Genomic DNA, 15,873 nt, shown 5'->3' on the forward strand with positions numbered 1-15,873 from the left:
GCTCCATGGCTCTCTGAGGCTGTTGGGGGCATTCTTGCTTGCTGCCCCCTACTGTCATTCTGGAGTGTAAGTGCCCTTCTACCAGGCCCCTTACTTTCTGCTTGATGAGAAACACTCGCCACACACATCCCATTGTCCTGGCACAACCAGACCTCCTCACTGACACTTTAAACTGGGATAGTTGCTCTGATTTGCCACCTAAAGAAATGGTTCACATGTGGGAACATTTGCAACAGGCAGCCTAGGTTAGTGAATGGGCTGCATGTGTGGCCCTCCTTCATCTCTGTGAGCTGCAAGATTGTTGTAATGAAGATAGGTTCTCAGGACACGGTCATTTTATTAACTATACTTGAATACCTAGACTGTGTGGGGTGTGCCAATTGAACCACAGCAATGCTTTGATTGGATGAAGAGGGATCTCATGGCTCTCACAGGGGTGTGCAGCCAGCACACACCTCACTTCATGTGCCCCTGCTTTATGTGTGGGTTCATTTTAGTAACACCGGTTGGAAAAAAAAACAAAACAAAACAAAAGAAAAACAAAAAAACAAAACTAAACTAAACGGATGGAAACTAGTGGAATCTGGCCACCCTTCATGTGGGCAATGGTAAATAAAATGTCTGATGGGCCACACACAGAATCCCAAAGAGCTGTATTCGCCCTGTGGTTCCCAGTTTGCCCATCACCCTTCTAAAGTGAAGACTGATGGAAAGAATTCATGTAGCTTTTCCATAAGAGCTTTATGTTCTTTGAGTGCTCTGCTAGCAAATCAGAACAAAAAGCAGTCAAGTAGCACTTTAAAGACTAGCAAAATAGTTTATTAGGTGAGCTATCGTGGGACAGACCCACTTCTCCAGACCAGTGGGTCTGTCCCACAAAAGCTCACCTAATAAAGTATTTTGCTAGTCTTTAAAGTGCTACTTGACTGCTTTTTGTTCTGATAGTGTATAGACTGGCACGGCTCCCTCTCTGTTACTGCTAGCAAATCAGTTTTCCTGTCATGTCACTATTTGTTTAGTAGGCTTCATATTTAAATCATAGAATCCTAGGCCTGGAAGGAACATCAGGAGGCTAATGTGGTCCAGTCCCCTGCCCAACGCAGAATGAACCCTAACTAAATCATCCCAGACAGGACTTTGTAAAGTCAGGACTTAAAAACCTCTAGGGACAGAGACCCCACCACCTCTCTAGATAACGCCATGCCAGTGCTTCACCACACTCCTGGCGAAATAGTTTTTTCTAATATCCAACCTACACCTCTTGCTCTGTAACTTGAGACCATTGCTTCTTGTTCTGCCATCCGTCATTACTGAGAACAGCTTCTCTCCATGCTCTTTACAGCTCCCTTCAGGAAGTTGAAGGCTGCTATTAAATTGTCCCTCAGTCTTCTCTTCTGCAAACTAAATAAGTCCAAATTCCTCAGCCTTTCCTCGTAGGTCATGTGCTCCAGCCCCCTAATCATTTTCATTGCCCTCTGCTGGACCCTCTCCAAAGCATCCACATCCTTTCTACACCCAGGAGCCCAGAGCTGATGCAATACTCCAGATGTGGCATCACCTGTGCCAAACAGAGGGGAATAATAACTTCTTTAGATCTGCTTACAGTGCTCTTCCTAATGCACCCCAATATGTACTTCTAAAAAAATTGCTGTTAGTATTTGATTCTTTGCCTAGTTGTGCTTCCAATGATTTTGGCTTGCCTAGTTATAATTTTTGTTGAACCAAGGTGGAGTATCATGGGAGATGTAGTTCAGCTGGGGAAAGCAGTCCACAGGGAAGAGTTGGGGCATGTGGCAACAAAAATATAGCTCCCATAAGGCTCCATGACAGCATATCCGAATCATATTTTTTCAACTTTTAGCTGAAAACCAAAAGTGTTTCTGTTGGCAGTTTTTTTTGTTGGTTTTTTTTGTTGTTTTTTTTGTTTTTAAAAAGTCAAAATTTGCTGCAGGCAGCAGGCACTTTTTCTGAAAAGTTATATTTAGTCAATAACCTAATTTTCTGATGAAAAATTGCAACATGAAATTTTTTACCAACCCTATTTAAAAAGTATAACAAATAATGCATAGTGGCAATTAGTCCTCCTTAGTAATCCCTTCTTGTAATATTTTAACTACAGCTGCTGAAATAATAAATTATTTGTCATTTACTATTTACACAATGATATTCTCTTGTTTTTAAACATGCAGTGCTGGAAATCAGTGAGCAAAATATATCTTGTGATACAGATATAATTTATTACACTGAGACACTATCTGATAGGGATCATATTTGCAAGTAGTCTACATCATAATTATAACATAAGTTGTTGTGACCATTTAGCAGGTTCTTAGAAGAAACAAAAACATTCCTCAGAAGTAGGAAGCAGTTCATGAACTATTTGTTAAAAAAATATCCAAATAAGTGGTACAGAGATGAAGGCAGAGGGCTCATCTCTCTACTTTGCAGTGCTAATCAAATCAATTCCTTCCTTAAAATGTCGTGTAGCATGTTCCTGTTGTATACTAAGCTCCTTTGTGCTGTTAAATGGTTTTTTTTGTTTCAACTGAAAGGGAGCTGCACTTTTGAGGTGAGCAAAGCAATCCCTGCATAACAGTTTAAGAAGTAAAAGAGATATAGCTGTGCTAGTCTATATACTATCAAAACAAAAAAGCATTCCAGTAGCACTTTAAAGACTAACAAAATAATTTATTAGGTGATGAGCTTTGGTGGGACAGACCCACTTCTTCAGATCATAGCCATACCAGAACAGACTGAATATTTAATGCACAGAGAACAAAAAATAGTAATCAAGGCTGACAAATCAGAAAAATTATCATCAAGGTGAGCAAATCAGAGAGTAGAGGATTTGCTCACCTTGATAATAATTTTTCTGATTTGTCAACCTTGATTACTGTTGTTGGTTCTCTTTGCCATAAATATTGAGTCTGTTCTGGTATGGCTATGATCTGAAGAAGTGGGTGTGTCCCACCAAAGCTCATCACCTAATAAATTAATTTGTTAGTCTTTAAAGTGCTACTAAATGCTTTTTTGTTTTAACAGTTTAAGTGCATGGATTAAAGGTGTGTTTATTGCTGCCAGCAGGCTTTCCAGTGTCCTGGAGATATTAGTGGTTGTTATATTTAAATAAATCGAGTGTGTTGAGTATTTCACCCCAGGTTCATTTTTCTCATCTTTTCTTACTGATTCTCATGTCTCATCAGGACATTTTCTAAGACCATATTGGTGTGATATCCTTTGCAAAATGCAGTGAATCATTCACATTAACAACCCTCTGCTATTTTTGTTTTTCACTGTGAACAGGACATGATAAATTGCTTTGAGATTCATATTAGGATGCTACAGCAATGTTTGAACTCAGTAAGGGCTGCTGTCCATTTTCTCTGCTATATCACAGATTTGAGCTTTCAGCTTGTTCCCTAGCTGCTGACTGTCAGTGGACAGGATTGCAGATTTTTACCATTACATTGTCATTGTTAATACTGAAGTTAAAAATCTTTCTCAGGTTCCCTTTCTTGTTCCCAAATGAAGCATTTGTTCTTGTTTAGTAATGTGAATGTTGTATAACTGTATTATGTACCTCCCTATGTCCCAGCAGCCGTCCAACCAAACCTCTGAGGGGATGAATAGATTGCTGAACTGGTTAATCATTAAATCACATCTCTCTACTGCTTTTCTTCCACAAAAGCTTTACAAACCCTGTTAACCAATCCCTAAAGAAAACTCAGGGAGTACACTGCATCCTTGCACACTAAACAACATTTGCTTCAAATCAACTGAACATGAAATAGCTTTTCAAATATATGTACTGGCTTAATTATTAAAAATGGATAGCATTAAAACTGTCTCTAAAGATTTAATGATTACTTTCAGTGTATATTAAGTACTGACTCCCAAATTAATTTAATCTTACATTCTGAGAATCACAATCCTGGACGCTTTCATTTGCTTCCTTTCTTGAGGCACCACGAACGGTCTCCCTATCAACTGAGATATTCTGCTGAAGCTAGGAAAAAAAAGAAGAAAATGAAAAAAAATAGTAAATCTGTAAATATAACACACCTGACAAATCAGAATCGCAAACAAAATGTAATTAAGTGTATTGTTAAATTGTCAATTACACTCTATCGTGTATTTTCAGGGCATTTGCTTCTTGCAAAGTATTCTGATACATGGAATTAAATAGGGTAAATCCATAATAATCAAGATGTCAGCTCCAAAGACTGAAACATGATGATTATTTTATTTAATGATAAGCTTTGCCTTTGATAGCACTTCCTTTATATTAGTGGCTAATCAAGTACAATTTGACTTAGCTTCTCCCCTGCACCCTGATACAGTCAACACACAATGCAGGGAAGGGAAAAGGAATATCAAGTGCCTATCCTAATCTCTTGTTACTTTTGAGATAGTCTAGCTGACTAGCATGAGTTGGAACATCTGGGGCACGTGTAGACGTAGCCAAAACTTTGAAATGGCCACGCAAATGGCCATTTCGAAGTTTACTAATTAAGCGCTGAAATGCATATTCAGTGCTTCATTAGCATGCGAGCGGCCACAGCATTTTGAAATTGACGTGCCTCGCCGCCTCACGTCTCGTCCAGACTGGGCTCTTTTTCGAAAGGACGCCGCCTACTTCGAAGTCCCCTTATTCCCATGAGCTGATGGGAATAACGGGACTTCGAAGTAGGCGGGGTCCTTTCAAAAAGGAGCCCCGTCTGGACGAGATGCGTGGCGGTGAGGTGCATCAATTTCGAAGTGCTGCGGCCACCCGCATGCTAACAAAGCGCTGAATATGCATTTCAGCGCTTCATTAGTAAACTTCGAAATGGCCATTTGCATGGCCATTTTGAAGTTTGGGGCACGTGTAGACACGGCCCTTAAGAACTTCCTTATCTTACTCTAACTGGTTGTGACCTAGGGGACCTTACACAGATTGTGAATTGGAGTGGTGCAAACACGTTCCTCTCTATGCCCACAATATGCCCCTGAAGTCAGGGTGTTTGTATGTAGAGATCAGTTTGTGAAGGAGCTGCAACACCACAATAAAGCAGCTGTTTTTTCTAACACTGGGAAAATTCTCAATTGTCCTTTTTCAGCTATGTTCCAACACGTCATTACAATGGTGCAAAGAAACTGAAACAGAACAAGTGAGTCTGGATGTTATTTTGATACAGACTTTATACAGTTTCTTTATATAGATAGGCATCAGCATCATACTTTTGTTGTTTACATTATCATAGCTCCAGCTTCCCTCAGCCCTAACAAGAACTACCATAGAGTAGTTGGCCGCATAAGCATACACAACATTTAAATATATGAGTCATTAAATTAGAAGATTTTATCTTCAGATCAGTTTGATATACAGGTCATCAATAAATTAGGACACACACCATGCTACAAAATAAAACTTGACATAGAATTTCAGTTATGGTACAACATACAACACAATAATGATGAATTACAGTGGATCATTATCACAGCTTGGTCATTATCAGTTATATAGGAATATCTGTTCTGAAAGCACTAAACCCATGATCATAGAGAAAATTGCTACAGTATTTTTATTGTACTACTTCTATCAGAAATTCTTTAGGGTCTGCGCCAAAGTCCACTGAAATTATGAGGAAGAGTTCAGTTGATACCAGCAAAATTTGAATCAGGCCCTATGTCCCTCAAAAGGGTGATATCCTTGAACCACCAGAAAGAGAACTGATGACTCATTGCAGTGATTATGGTGCTGCAATAAGTCTCATAAACATTGATTTTGGATTTCATTGTAGGATTTATGCTCTGAGTATATATTGATATATGTGCTCAGAGAATAAAGCCCACAATAAATTTCAAAATCAGTGTTTATGAACCTTCATTGATTTTGATGAGAGTTTCAAGTCACGAAAAGTTTAGCAGCTGTATCCTGATAAATACATTTAGATGAGATGAGGATACTGTATAATCTTGGCTGAGATCTTGAAGCAAGTAAATCTAGCATTCTGTTCAAAATTTCACAAGATCCAACCAAATCTTCAACTTTCGTGATCTTCAGTGACCAGTTTTGAAAGTATATCCATTTTAAGAATGCTGCAATTATGTGGAAATTCATTTTATATCTGTGGATATCTATAGACCATGTTTGCAGATTATGGATTGGATATGCAAAAATATTTTTTATCTGTGTAGGGCTATATCCCTCTGTCCTTCCCTCCAACAGCTACTGACACCTGCCTCTTTTGTGATAAGATCTGCGGCTCCAGAATTGGGCTGATCAGCCATCAACGGACTCCGAAATAGGAGGGTGACGTGAAGGTGTCTTACTCATTATTGAGTGACCACCAAGAAGAGACACCAACATTATAGAAATGTCAAGATTAGCTAGAGCTCCTCCTATTATTAAAGAAAATGTTATTTTGTAGGCAGTACAAATTCAGAAGAGAAGAAATCAGAATTTGTACGGCCTAAAAATTAATATTTTCTATAATAATAGAAGGAACTCTTGAGTGAAGGACTTTTGTTTCATGGAGACTGGCAAGTGACACACAAGCTGTAGTGATAGGATGTGGTCTGCCTAGTCTGGGAAAGATTATTAGTCTTACTCTAATGCAACACCAAATCAATCCTCGCTTCTCTGGTATTTTTAGCAGTAAGGGGAGAAGTCCCAGAACTTTGGCATAGAATATGATACACACCTTACAAATCTCAGACCAAGTGAAAGCTGAATATTTGAAAAAAGGCAAAACATTGCTAATTATATTATTTGGCAAATCACTTTGGTGACGTAATGAATTTTCTTTCATAACAATTGACCAATTTGATTAAGTCATCTACCTATCTCAATGATGTTGAGGGATAATATTCAAGTTCTGTAAACTTGGAATTCCAAATGTTCTACAGGTGTTTTCTTGCTTCACACAGTAAATATAATTGAATAACACTGAGTTCTTGTATAAAACCTCCCTGTTCCCATAAGACAATTGACACATTAAGGTTCATTACTTCAAGTTCATCAATACACATACCATGTGATCAGATGTTTTTGTTTCTTTCTCCCTTTCTAGAACACCATGGACAAACATACACAGTCTAAATGCTCTTGATGGAGGTGCTGGTGCCAAACAAGTCCCTTCCCACTTCGTCTGTTCCTCCCTTCACCCCCATGCACTTCAGAACCTCCATATCCATTCATATGCCTATTCCATTTCTCTTCCTTTTCTTGACCAAATGAGCCTTCTCCCATTTCTCTAGACATTCCTGCCATCCTACCCTTAAAAATGGTTCATGCTTCTTTCTCCACATTTCCTGAGCACCCATTATTTTTCTACGGTTCTTTTTCATGATGTGGCTGCATGTCAGTTGTCTCCTGCTCATGTCCTCGGTTCCTGATTAAATTTGCAACATACACATAGCCTGTTATGTCTTCACACCAATAAGGGTTCAGAAAACAGTAGGACGGGAAGCAGATCCTGGTGAGTGCCAGACAGAAACAAGGATGGCTTCCCTACTACCAGCCTGCTTCCTTCTAAGAATTCTAACTTGCTTCATGTCCCATTGGTCAGAAACCCTGGCACATCATAACTGGTCACTTCAAAATCCTGGAAAGTGGCTAAAATCCAGGTTGTTCATGGATAGGTTTGGTTACACATTATGAAGTGCATACTCATTCCCTGTTCTGTCCTTTCCCATTCTTTTCAATAGTAATTTTACCTGAGTAAGAGCTTCAGCATTTGACCACTGTGATTAGCTAGTTTCCTAAAGGCTGTTCTGGGGCTCTAGGAATAATTGGAAATTAGTTTCTTATCTAAAAAGTCACAAATTATATTCTTTACACATAATAAAAATCTTTTGTTTCGCATTTATAGATTAATAGACACCAAGGTCAGAAGGAACCACTGTGATGATCCATTCTGGCCTCCTTTACACTGCAGTGTAGAGAAATCCCCCCAGAATTACTCCTATAGTATATATTTTAGAAAAAAATGTCCAACATTGGTTTAGAAATTGTTAGTGATTCACATTCCACCAAGACCCTAGGTACGTCATACCAATGATTAATTACCCTCACTATAAAACATTTGCACCTTAGTTCCAGCATCTGGCTCATGTTATACCTTTCTCTTCCACACTGAAGAGCCCATTTTAAAATATTTATTTCCCAAGTTTCTACTCATAGACTTTAATCAAGAATCCCCTTGACATTTTCTTTGTTAAGCTAAATGGATTGATTAAAATATAGTGAGAGGCTCAAAGAGATCATTCTCCTCGCTCCTCTTTGACCCTCCCTCTTTTTTCACCATCCATGGTTTTTTTTTCTGAATTGTTGATATCTGAACTGGTTTCAGCAGCAATTACAGCCATGCCAGGTATAGAGGTAAACAACTGCTTTACTCTTATTTAAAATTCCCATGTGCACCCCCAAAGATTGTATTAACTCTGTTGGTCACAGTATTGTACTAGAAGCTCATGTTCAAAGAGGTCACTCTCAGATTATGAGAATGAATGCCTCATAACAAACATTTAATTTTTTTTTTGAAAAAAAAAGTTCAGGTCTAATAAAAATGGAAACAGCATTCACTAGCTTAATCAAATCACTTAGTAGATAGATTGTTTAGAACATAAAAATGCATTTGGGGGCAAAACAATTTGGAAACACCTCCTGGACTCCTTTCTATTTTGATTAAGTCCTTCTGAACCCTTTCCAAAGATTTTAAATTCAGCATTTAATCTCTGAATTTTTTCAGTGGATCTGCATCCTCTAGTGCTACTTGGAAAAGATATAGATATTTGCATGTGAGACCTCTCAAGTTTGCCCCCTCCAAAAATCAGTTTTCAAAATTTACATATTTGCACTAAATAACACTGTTCCTACGTCTACACGTGCCCCAAACTTCGAAATGGCCATGCAAATGGCCATTTCGAAGTTTACTAATGAAGCGCTGAAATGCATATTCAGCGCTTCATTAGCATGCGGGCGGCAGCGGCGCTTCGAAATTGACGAGCCTCGCCGCCGCGCGGCGCGTCCAGACGGGGCTCCTTTTCGAAAGGGCCCCGCCTACTTCGAAGTCCCCTTATTCCCATGAGCTCATGGGAATAAGGGGACTTCGAAGAAGGTGGCGTCCTTTCGAAAAGGAGCCCCGTCTGGACGCGCCGCGCGGCGGCGAGGCTCGTCAATTTCGAAGCGCCGCTGCCGCCCGCATGCTAATGAAGCGCTGAATATGCATTTCAGCGCTTCATTAGTAAACTTCGAAATGGCCATTTGCATGGCCATTTCGAAGTTTGGGGCACGTGTAGACACAGCCTTTGAAACCCATTTAACATATATATTTGCAGCTAAAACTAGAATGCATTCATGTGTGCCTGTCTTAGAATTAAAATTGCCATATATTTATAACAGAAAAGCAAGCTAAAATCATTTATCTGATTTCTCCTGCAAACTGCAGTGGAATAAATGACTGACTCCAGTTCCAGCATGTGCTTTCCAAATGTTCTTAGCTTCTATCCATATATTTTCCCCATTCAAGCTTCTTATACTTCTTTTTTTTCCCCAAAATATGATACATTATCATAATCCCTTTGGTCTCACCATTATTCCTTTACTGACTCATACCACTACTTCATTATGGCAACTGAATTACTGTCTTGTCATCTTGTGTGACTTTGATATGTAGTTGAACTCCTTATTCAATTATACTGTTATTTAAGTGCTTCTTTCTCTTCTCCTTACAAGGCTTGTTGGGACTGACTGTGCAGCCATTACTTAAGTCAGAAAGCATTGACATGAGAAGTCTCAGCACTGTTCAGATTACCTGCCACAGTGCCCAGCAACATGAATAAATGCTCCAACTCCAGGACATTTATTTTCCCTTACACACAACCCACTTGCTTTCTTTGTGCTCAGTTTAAGTTTTGCAGTGACAGTGAATTATTCTGCATTCTGAGAAGCAATTTAAGTTAAAGGCCTTTATATAAACTAAAGAATTTCTGCCTTGACTTTGATCTCAAACATGTCCAACTTTTATAAATCTAAGTACCCGCATGTACAGAGTCAGTATGGCCTCCTGCTGACTCAGAGGCAGAGGAAGCTGCGCAGAGGCCCTGGTGGGCGAGCCCGGAGCCAGAACACCAGAGGCCCGCCCCTCAGAGGGCAGGGCCCAGGGCTAGGGACCCATTAAAGCCTGGGCTGTCGGGCAGGGAGGAAGGGCCTGCGCGAGCTCCCCGCCGCCAGGGGCAGAGGGCCCATCGCTGCCAGGCCGGGCCGGGTTGGAGGAGCAACCCCCAGCAGCCCCAAGCAACCACGGATGCAGATGCCCCAGGGGGACTACCCGGACTTCCCAGACCTGCCAGGACCCTTACGCCGGCGTAGACCCCCCGCCTTGGAGGAAGCCCCAGACGCGACCAGACCAACAAGGGTAAGTGACCACGAGGCCCCAGAAGCGGCCTGCCCCTGAGTCCCGGCGGACCCCCGCAGCCCTCAGACCCAGGATCGCCTTGGGCCCACCGTGCTACCGCCGCCTGACTATCCCAATGATATCGACATGAGCGACTGGTCGGAGCCCCCGAAGGTGGATGATTTGGAGGAAACCGACCCCGCGGGACCCCCTGACCAGATGGACTGGGACCTTCCCCTGGTGGAGGTAGAGGTAGGAAGTGGCCCGGGGAATGACGCTCCTGAACCCATGGCAGTGTGTTGCGGCCTGGATCCCCACTGCCGTGGTCATGTGTGAGCGACTCCCAGGGCCCCAGGCCCGGTCGCAGTGGAGTGGGAGGGCCTGCGACCCCCTCCCCCCTCCTTGACAGGGCCAGCCCATGCTGGGCCTGTGCTCAAACCCTTGTGCTGCTGCCCCGCCCTAGACTGAGGGCTGGGCCAGGATTGTGTTACAACTGTGAACTGCTACCTGCCCTGAACTGAGGGCTGGGCCTGTACTGTATTACCATTGTGAACTGCTGCCCCACCCTAGACTGCGGGCTGGGCTGGGATTGTGTTACAACTGTGAACTGCTGCCCGCCCTGAACTGAGGGCTGGGCCTGTATTGTATTACCGGTGAATTGCTGCCCTGCCCCAAACTGAGGGCTGGGCCAGTGTTATAACCCTTTTTGGTTACCCCCCCGCCCTAGGCCAAGGGCTGGGTGTCCCAGGACTCCTACACCGCATGATATTATAAAACGCAGTGGTCTCACCACCACACTAATACCTGTATAGTTCATCAGGATGTTAGATGTCAAACCCACAGTATACCCACGTTCAGAAACCTACAAACTATTTTGGTTTAAATGGAAGATGCGTGTACCACTGGAGTTTGCCCAGAAATAAATGTTTTCTTTAGAAACATCAAAGGCCAAGATTAGCAACATTTAAATTTTTTTTACAGGAAGCGACTGACACCCTACTCTGTGGTATCCATCTGGACAGCTAAAGCCACCCTCAAAGGCTGATGGGAGTTTCCAACAGATGGGAAACCAGAGGGACAGATGAACAACTGGAAAAATGAAATTCATATAAAAAGATAAATCAACTAATACCTAGTCTGGTCAGAAACTTTGCAAGACTCTATGCAAATCAAGATACAAAATTTCCTCAGAACTGCATTCTTCAGTTTACTTGAAGGACTTAAATTAGTTCTATGGGATCAAGGTGCTGGTCATGTCTAGGAAGAACTGGTAACCGGTCAGGGAGTTGTGTGTTGGTTTGATCACTGGAGTGTTTTTATGGGCCATCTGCATTGTGAAGTATCCAGAAATCTCTCACCCTGTAACCTGTAGCATTTGTCACATTCTCCCCAGAAACCAAGGCTCTGATTGTCTAGTTGCACACCACATACATGCACAGGGCAAGCACTCCCCACATGATTTTTTTGAAGTGTCCATTAGGAAAAGATGCTTGACCTGACAGCTTTGAATCATTTCTGGGCAGCTTAGAATTGCTTTGTGCTTCCTGATTCATTCTTTTTTGTACAAAATGTGAAATGACATATGTTTCCACATAAATTTGGACATAATCAGAATTATCTGGGGGCTTCTTAATAACTGGAGATGAATACACAAGACAGTCCCCTTATGGAAAACTACACTGAAGTCTGTACAACTTTTCTGCAAATACAGAAGTGTAAAATAAACCCTGAGTTAGTTTCTTGGAAGTCTGACTGTAAAAGCTTACATATAAGAAACAACTAATGAGAAACCAATACATGAAAAGAATCAAATTCCAGGTAATAATGAAACTATACAGGCAACAGTTCCCTGGGTTTGATGGTCAACAAATGCAGCACAACTAGCAAGGACTCCTAGAAAGCCTTTGTATCCTCCGCAGACACTGCCACTCAGCGAAGACCCAGAGGTCTCTTGTCAGTAAGAGGGAGTTTAGTTTTCATCCCTGTTCAAACCTTGTTCCCTCTGGCCTAATAAATCCAAGAACCTTTGTATATTATACCACTTACATAGATTCCAATATCAGTTTATGCACTGTTTGCAAAAGCCTTATGTATTCAGTTTTTAAGCAGACAACTTTCACTGCAAATTCCACACTTGCAAGGTGTGGAATTAAAATTAATGATTCCAGAATCTGGATTTTATCTCTTTAGCACCCATGATATTCAAGCATCTTTAGTGTGGAAAAGTGGCTGCTAATTGGTACATTTTGTGCTGCAGGGACATTTTGTTCAGAACACCAGGATAAATCCCTACACTTTTGAAAACTCCCAGGTAGCCTTCGACATCATTGCAAAAAAATCCAATGCTTTCCTTCTTTTTACTTAAGTCTCAAGTGAACTAATACCAGTTGTAATGGTAATTATGAAATCTGAACACTTCTCATCTTGGAAATGCAGAGATTCAGTCACCTTATCTCACACAAACCTCAAAATGTCCATCAGATAGTGATTACTTTTGGTGTCAAAAAGATGATCTGTACTTAAAAGTCTCCTCAGCAATTATCAATCTGCTGATGCTCAAATTTTAATGAGACAAGTTATAATTGTTCTTTTTCTCAAGCAGAGCCAGAAAATTTGACAAACACTTTAAACTTTTGAAATATTGTAACATACTTGTGACTACATAGTTGTTTCACTGTAGTATATAACATGGATGATCAATGGTTCTATGTTTTTTTTGTTATTCTGTGCTCTTCGCTCTTAAATCTCTACTGTAGTTACAAGACATGAATAAAAAGCACATTCATAAAAAGTTGTATAGGTAAGAATTAGGAAAGAGCTCTTTAATTTCAGATTTTGTAGTTGTTGAGAGGGCAAGAGAGATGGGGCTGACTTTTGGTATTTAGACTGTGTAACTCTTCAGCCTAAAATACTTTTCTTTATCCAAATAAATTGATAACAGTCTAAAACCGCTGATACCAATCTATCATTTGTAACAACCTTTTATAAGAGAGACCTAACTAAGCATTCCCAATTACTGCTACAATCTCCATTCACTATATTAAGCAAATTGCATAAACCTACTAACAAGTCAAAAATTTAACTAAACCTAAATTCCTCATTGATAGCCATTGTTTGCTCAAATGATTGTCATTAGATTTTCTGTTGCAATTTCTAAGAATAAAGGAGAATATTCATGTTTGGGAGGTTCTCATATGCATAAGCAATCATGTGAAGATACATAATCATGCATATTTGGAGGTAAAGAAACAGCCTCATTCTTATTCAAAGTGTAGGCAAGGGGTGCACCACACTTCAAGGCAGTATCCATTGTTTAACACCACTGTTATCACAAATTCCCATATGCTGTGAGGGCAGCTGGCATTCAGGAAAATTTGTTTTGCTTTGACCCTGGCAAGTACATTTTTGGCTAAAATTATTAGACATAAGCACAGCTCAGAGTAGAACACCATCAACAGAATGCATGGGTGTGCAGAAGAAAAAGTGGGGTGGGAAGACCTTAAGGATAACTGGAGGAAAGACAGATTATGTTGTTAATAATGTCCCTGATCCACCCTCACCCTATCTCCTCAGCACTATTCACTTTGCCAGAAGGCAAGTGCAAGGAAGCCAACTCTATTACAATGCTGCCAACACACTAATGCGATACATTATTGGATGTCATGCAGTCTTCCAGGAATAAATACATCCAAGAGAAAAGATTTTATTTGTGATTTTCTAATAAAACATTTTTAACTAAATTCCATTTACTTTACTAACTTAAGTTTGTGTACAGACTAGAGGACAGTTGGTGTTCAGTTTAGAAACCTATTACTCACATAACTGTCCCATGCATGTGGTGTCCTGGAGTTTCCATGTCACCCTGAATTATCTTAAATCCTGCGTATGAAATTATGACGGGGAAAAGTACATTACTACTGAACAGCTGATTAAGTAGAGCTAGGCAGAAAAAAAAATATGGCCAAAACTTTTTTCAGTGAAAAACATAGACCTGGGACAACCAAAACATTTGGTGGCCTTGTGTTGAATTTCCATTTCAAATTTTAGTTCAGTTTTATTTAGAAAATATTTTCAAAAATTCAAAACTAAAAACAACTATATTTTAGATCAGTGTTAGTTGTAAATAACTGATTTTTTGGTTTGCTGGGAGTTTAGAAACATGGAAAAAAGAATTCATTTCAGGTCAGATTGAAACAAACAAGCATACACACAGAAATTATTACCAAATTGAAAAAATTAAGAAGCATTTCATTTTGGGTCAAAGGAAACATATTTTTGGGCAATAAAAATAAACAAAATAAATGAAAGGTTAGAATAATTAAAACAAAAGTGCAGAAAGTGCTATTCTCCCCTCCACCCCCCCACCCACACCTTTGCTACTTTTACTCAAGAGACCAGTGGTTAAGACATTCACCATGGTTTAAATCCCAGGATTTTCCCTTGTCCGCAATGATTGTCCTACTCACCAGGCTAGCAAGTGTTCTGAGGTGAGTATCTATCTCTCTCTGTCTCCTATTGAAGTGTAGAAATAAGTGGAACCTTACAGACAAGTATAAACAACATAAATACCAATCACAACACTTACCATCACAGATTTAATAACTGAGAAGTCTGTTATCTACAGCTAAGTGCTTACATATCACAACCCATGCCCACTGGTCTGCCCCACAGAAGCTCACCACTTAATAAATTATTTTGTTAGTCTTTAAAGTGCTACCAGACTGGCTTTTTGTTTTGCAAAATACAAAGCTTATCTCTGGGCATAATTTCACAAAAACTCATGTTCTTCTTTCTCTAAACCCTGCAGTAAAATTATTTTACATTTTCTACAATAAACATAAAGCAGCTTTCCCCAACATCTTCCTGTCTCAAGTATCAAGGGGTGTCAGTAGCAAGCTTCCAAACCAAAGCCAACAGCAGCACTTGGTTCTCACTTGCTTTTGCCCCGTTTGAGGTAAGTCCCAATTTCCAATAAACAATCTAAATTATATATTACAAATGTACCTTCTCCAACAACCACTGAATGATGATGAACATGAATCTCATTCATTTTGTTTAATAGGGCCTTTCTGAGATGACAATGAACATTACTGGATGGTAATGTGCCTATATACGTACTAGTTTATGAGAATTTATACCTGTTTAACTATTGTGAGATAATTTGAAAAATAAGTAGTCCTATAGCACCTTAAAAACTAATAATTTTATTTACTAGGTAATGAGCTTTTGTGAGTAAGACCTGAAGGTGCTACAGGACTGCTTATTTTTATTTACAGTAGAGAATTAATATTGGTGAACCTACAGGTCATGAATTTAATTATTTACCAGGGGCTGGAGTGGCCACCTCCCCCGGAGCTCCAGGACACGGAGCCCCAGTAGCCACCACTTCCCCTTAGGCTCTGGGGCATGGACCACCAGCAGCCGCCACTTCTCTGGGGCCCTGGGTAGGAGCACCGGCAAACACCACTTCTCCTGGGGCCCCAGTAAGGAG

General features: G+C 40.3%; 1 protein-coding gene across 3 annotated transcripts in view; it reads right to left on the reverse strand.

Moving 5' to 3' along the window:
- LUZP2 (leucine zipper protein 2) overlaps positions 1-15,873 on the reverse strand; it is a 462,473-nt gene that overhangs the window by 17,598 nt on the left and 429,002 nt on the right. For 2 of the 3 annotated variants that reach the window (XM_074999009.1, XM_074999008.1), the window contains one exon: positions 3,914-4,006. The exons of the other annotated variant lie outside the window; for it this stretch is intronic. In XM_074999009.1, the coding sequence (XP_074855110.1) occupies positions 3,914-4,006 (93 nt within the window). The remainder of the gene's footprint in view (positions 1-3,913; positions 4,007-15,873) is intronic. 3 annotated transcript variants of the gene reach the window in all.

Source organism: Carettochelys insculpta, chromosome 6 (assembly GCF_033958435.1).
Source record: "Carettochelys insculpta isolate YL-2023 chromosome 6, ASM3395843v1, whole genome shotgun sequence".
Classification (NCBI taxonomy): domain Eukaryota; kingdom Metazoa; phylum Chordata; order Testudines; family Carettochelyidae; genus Carettochelys; species Carettochelys insculpta.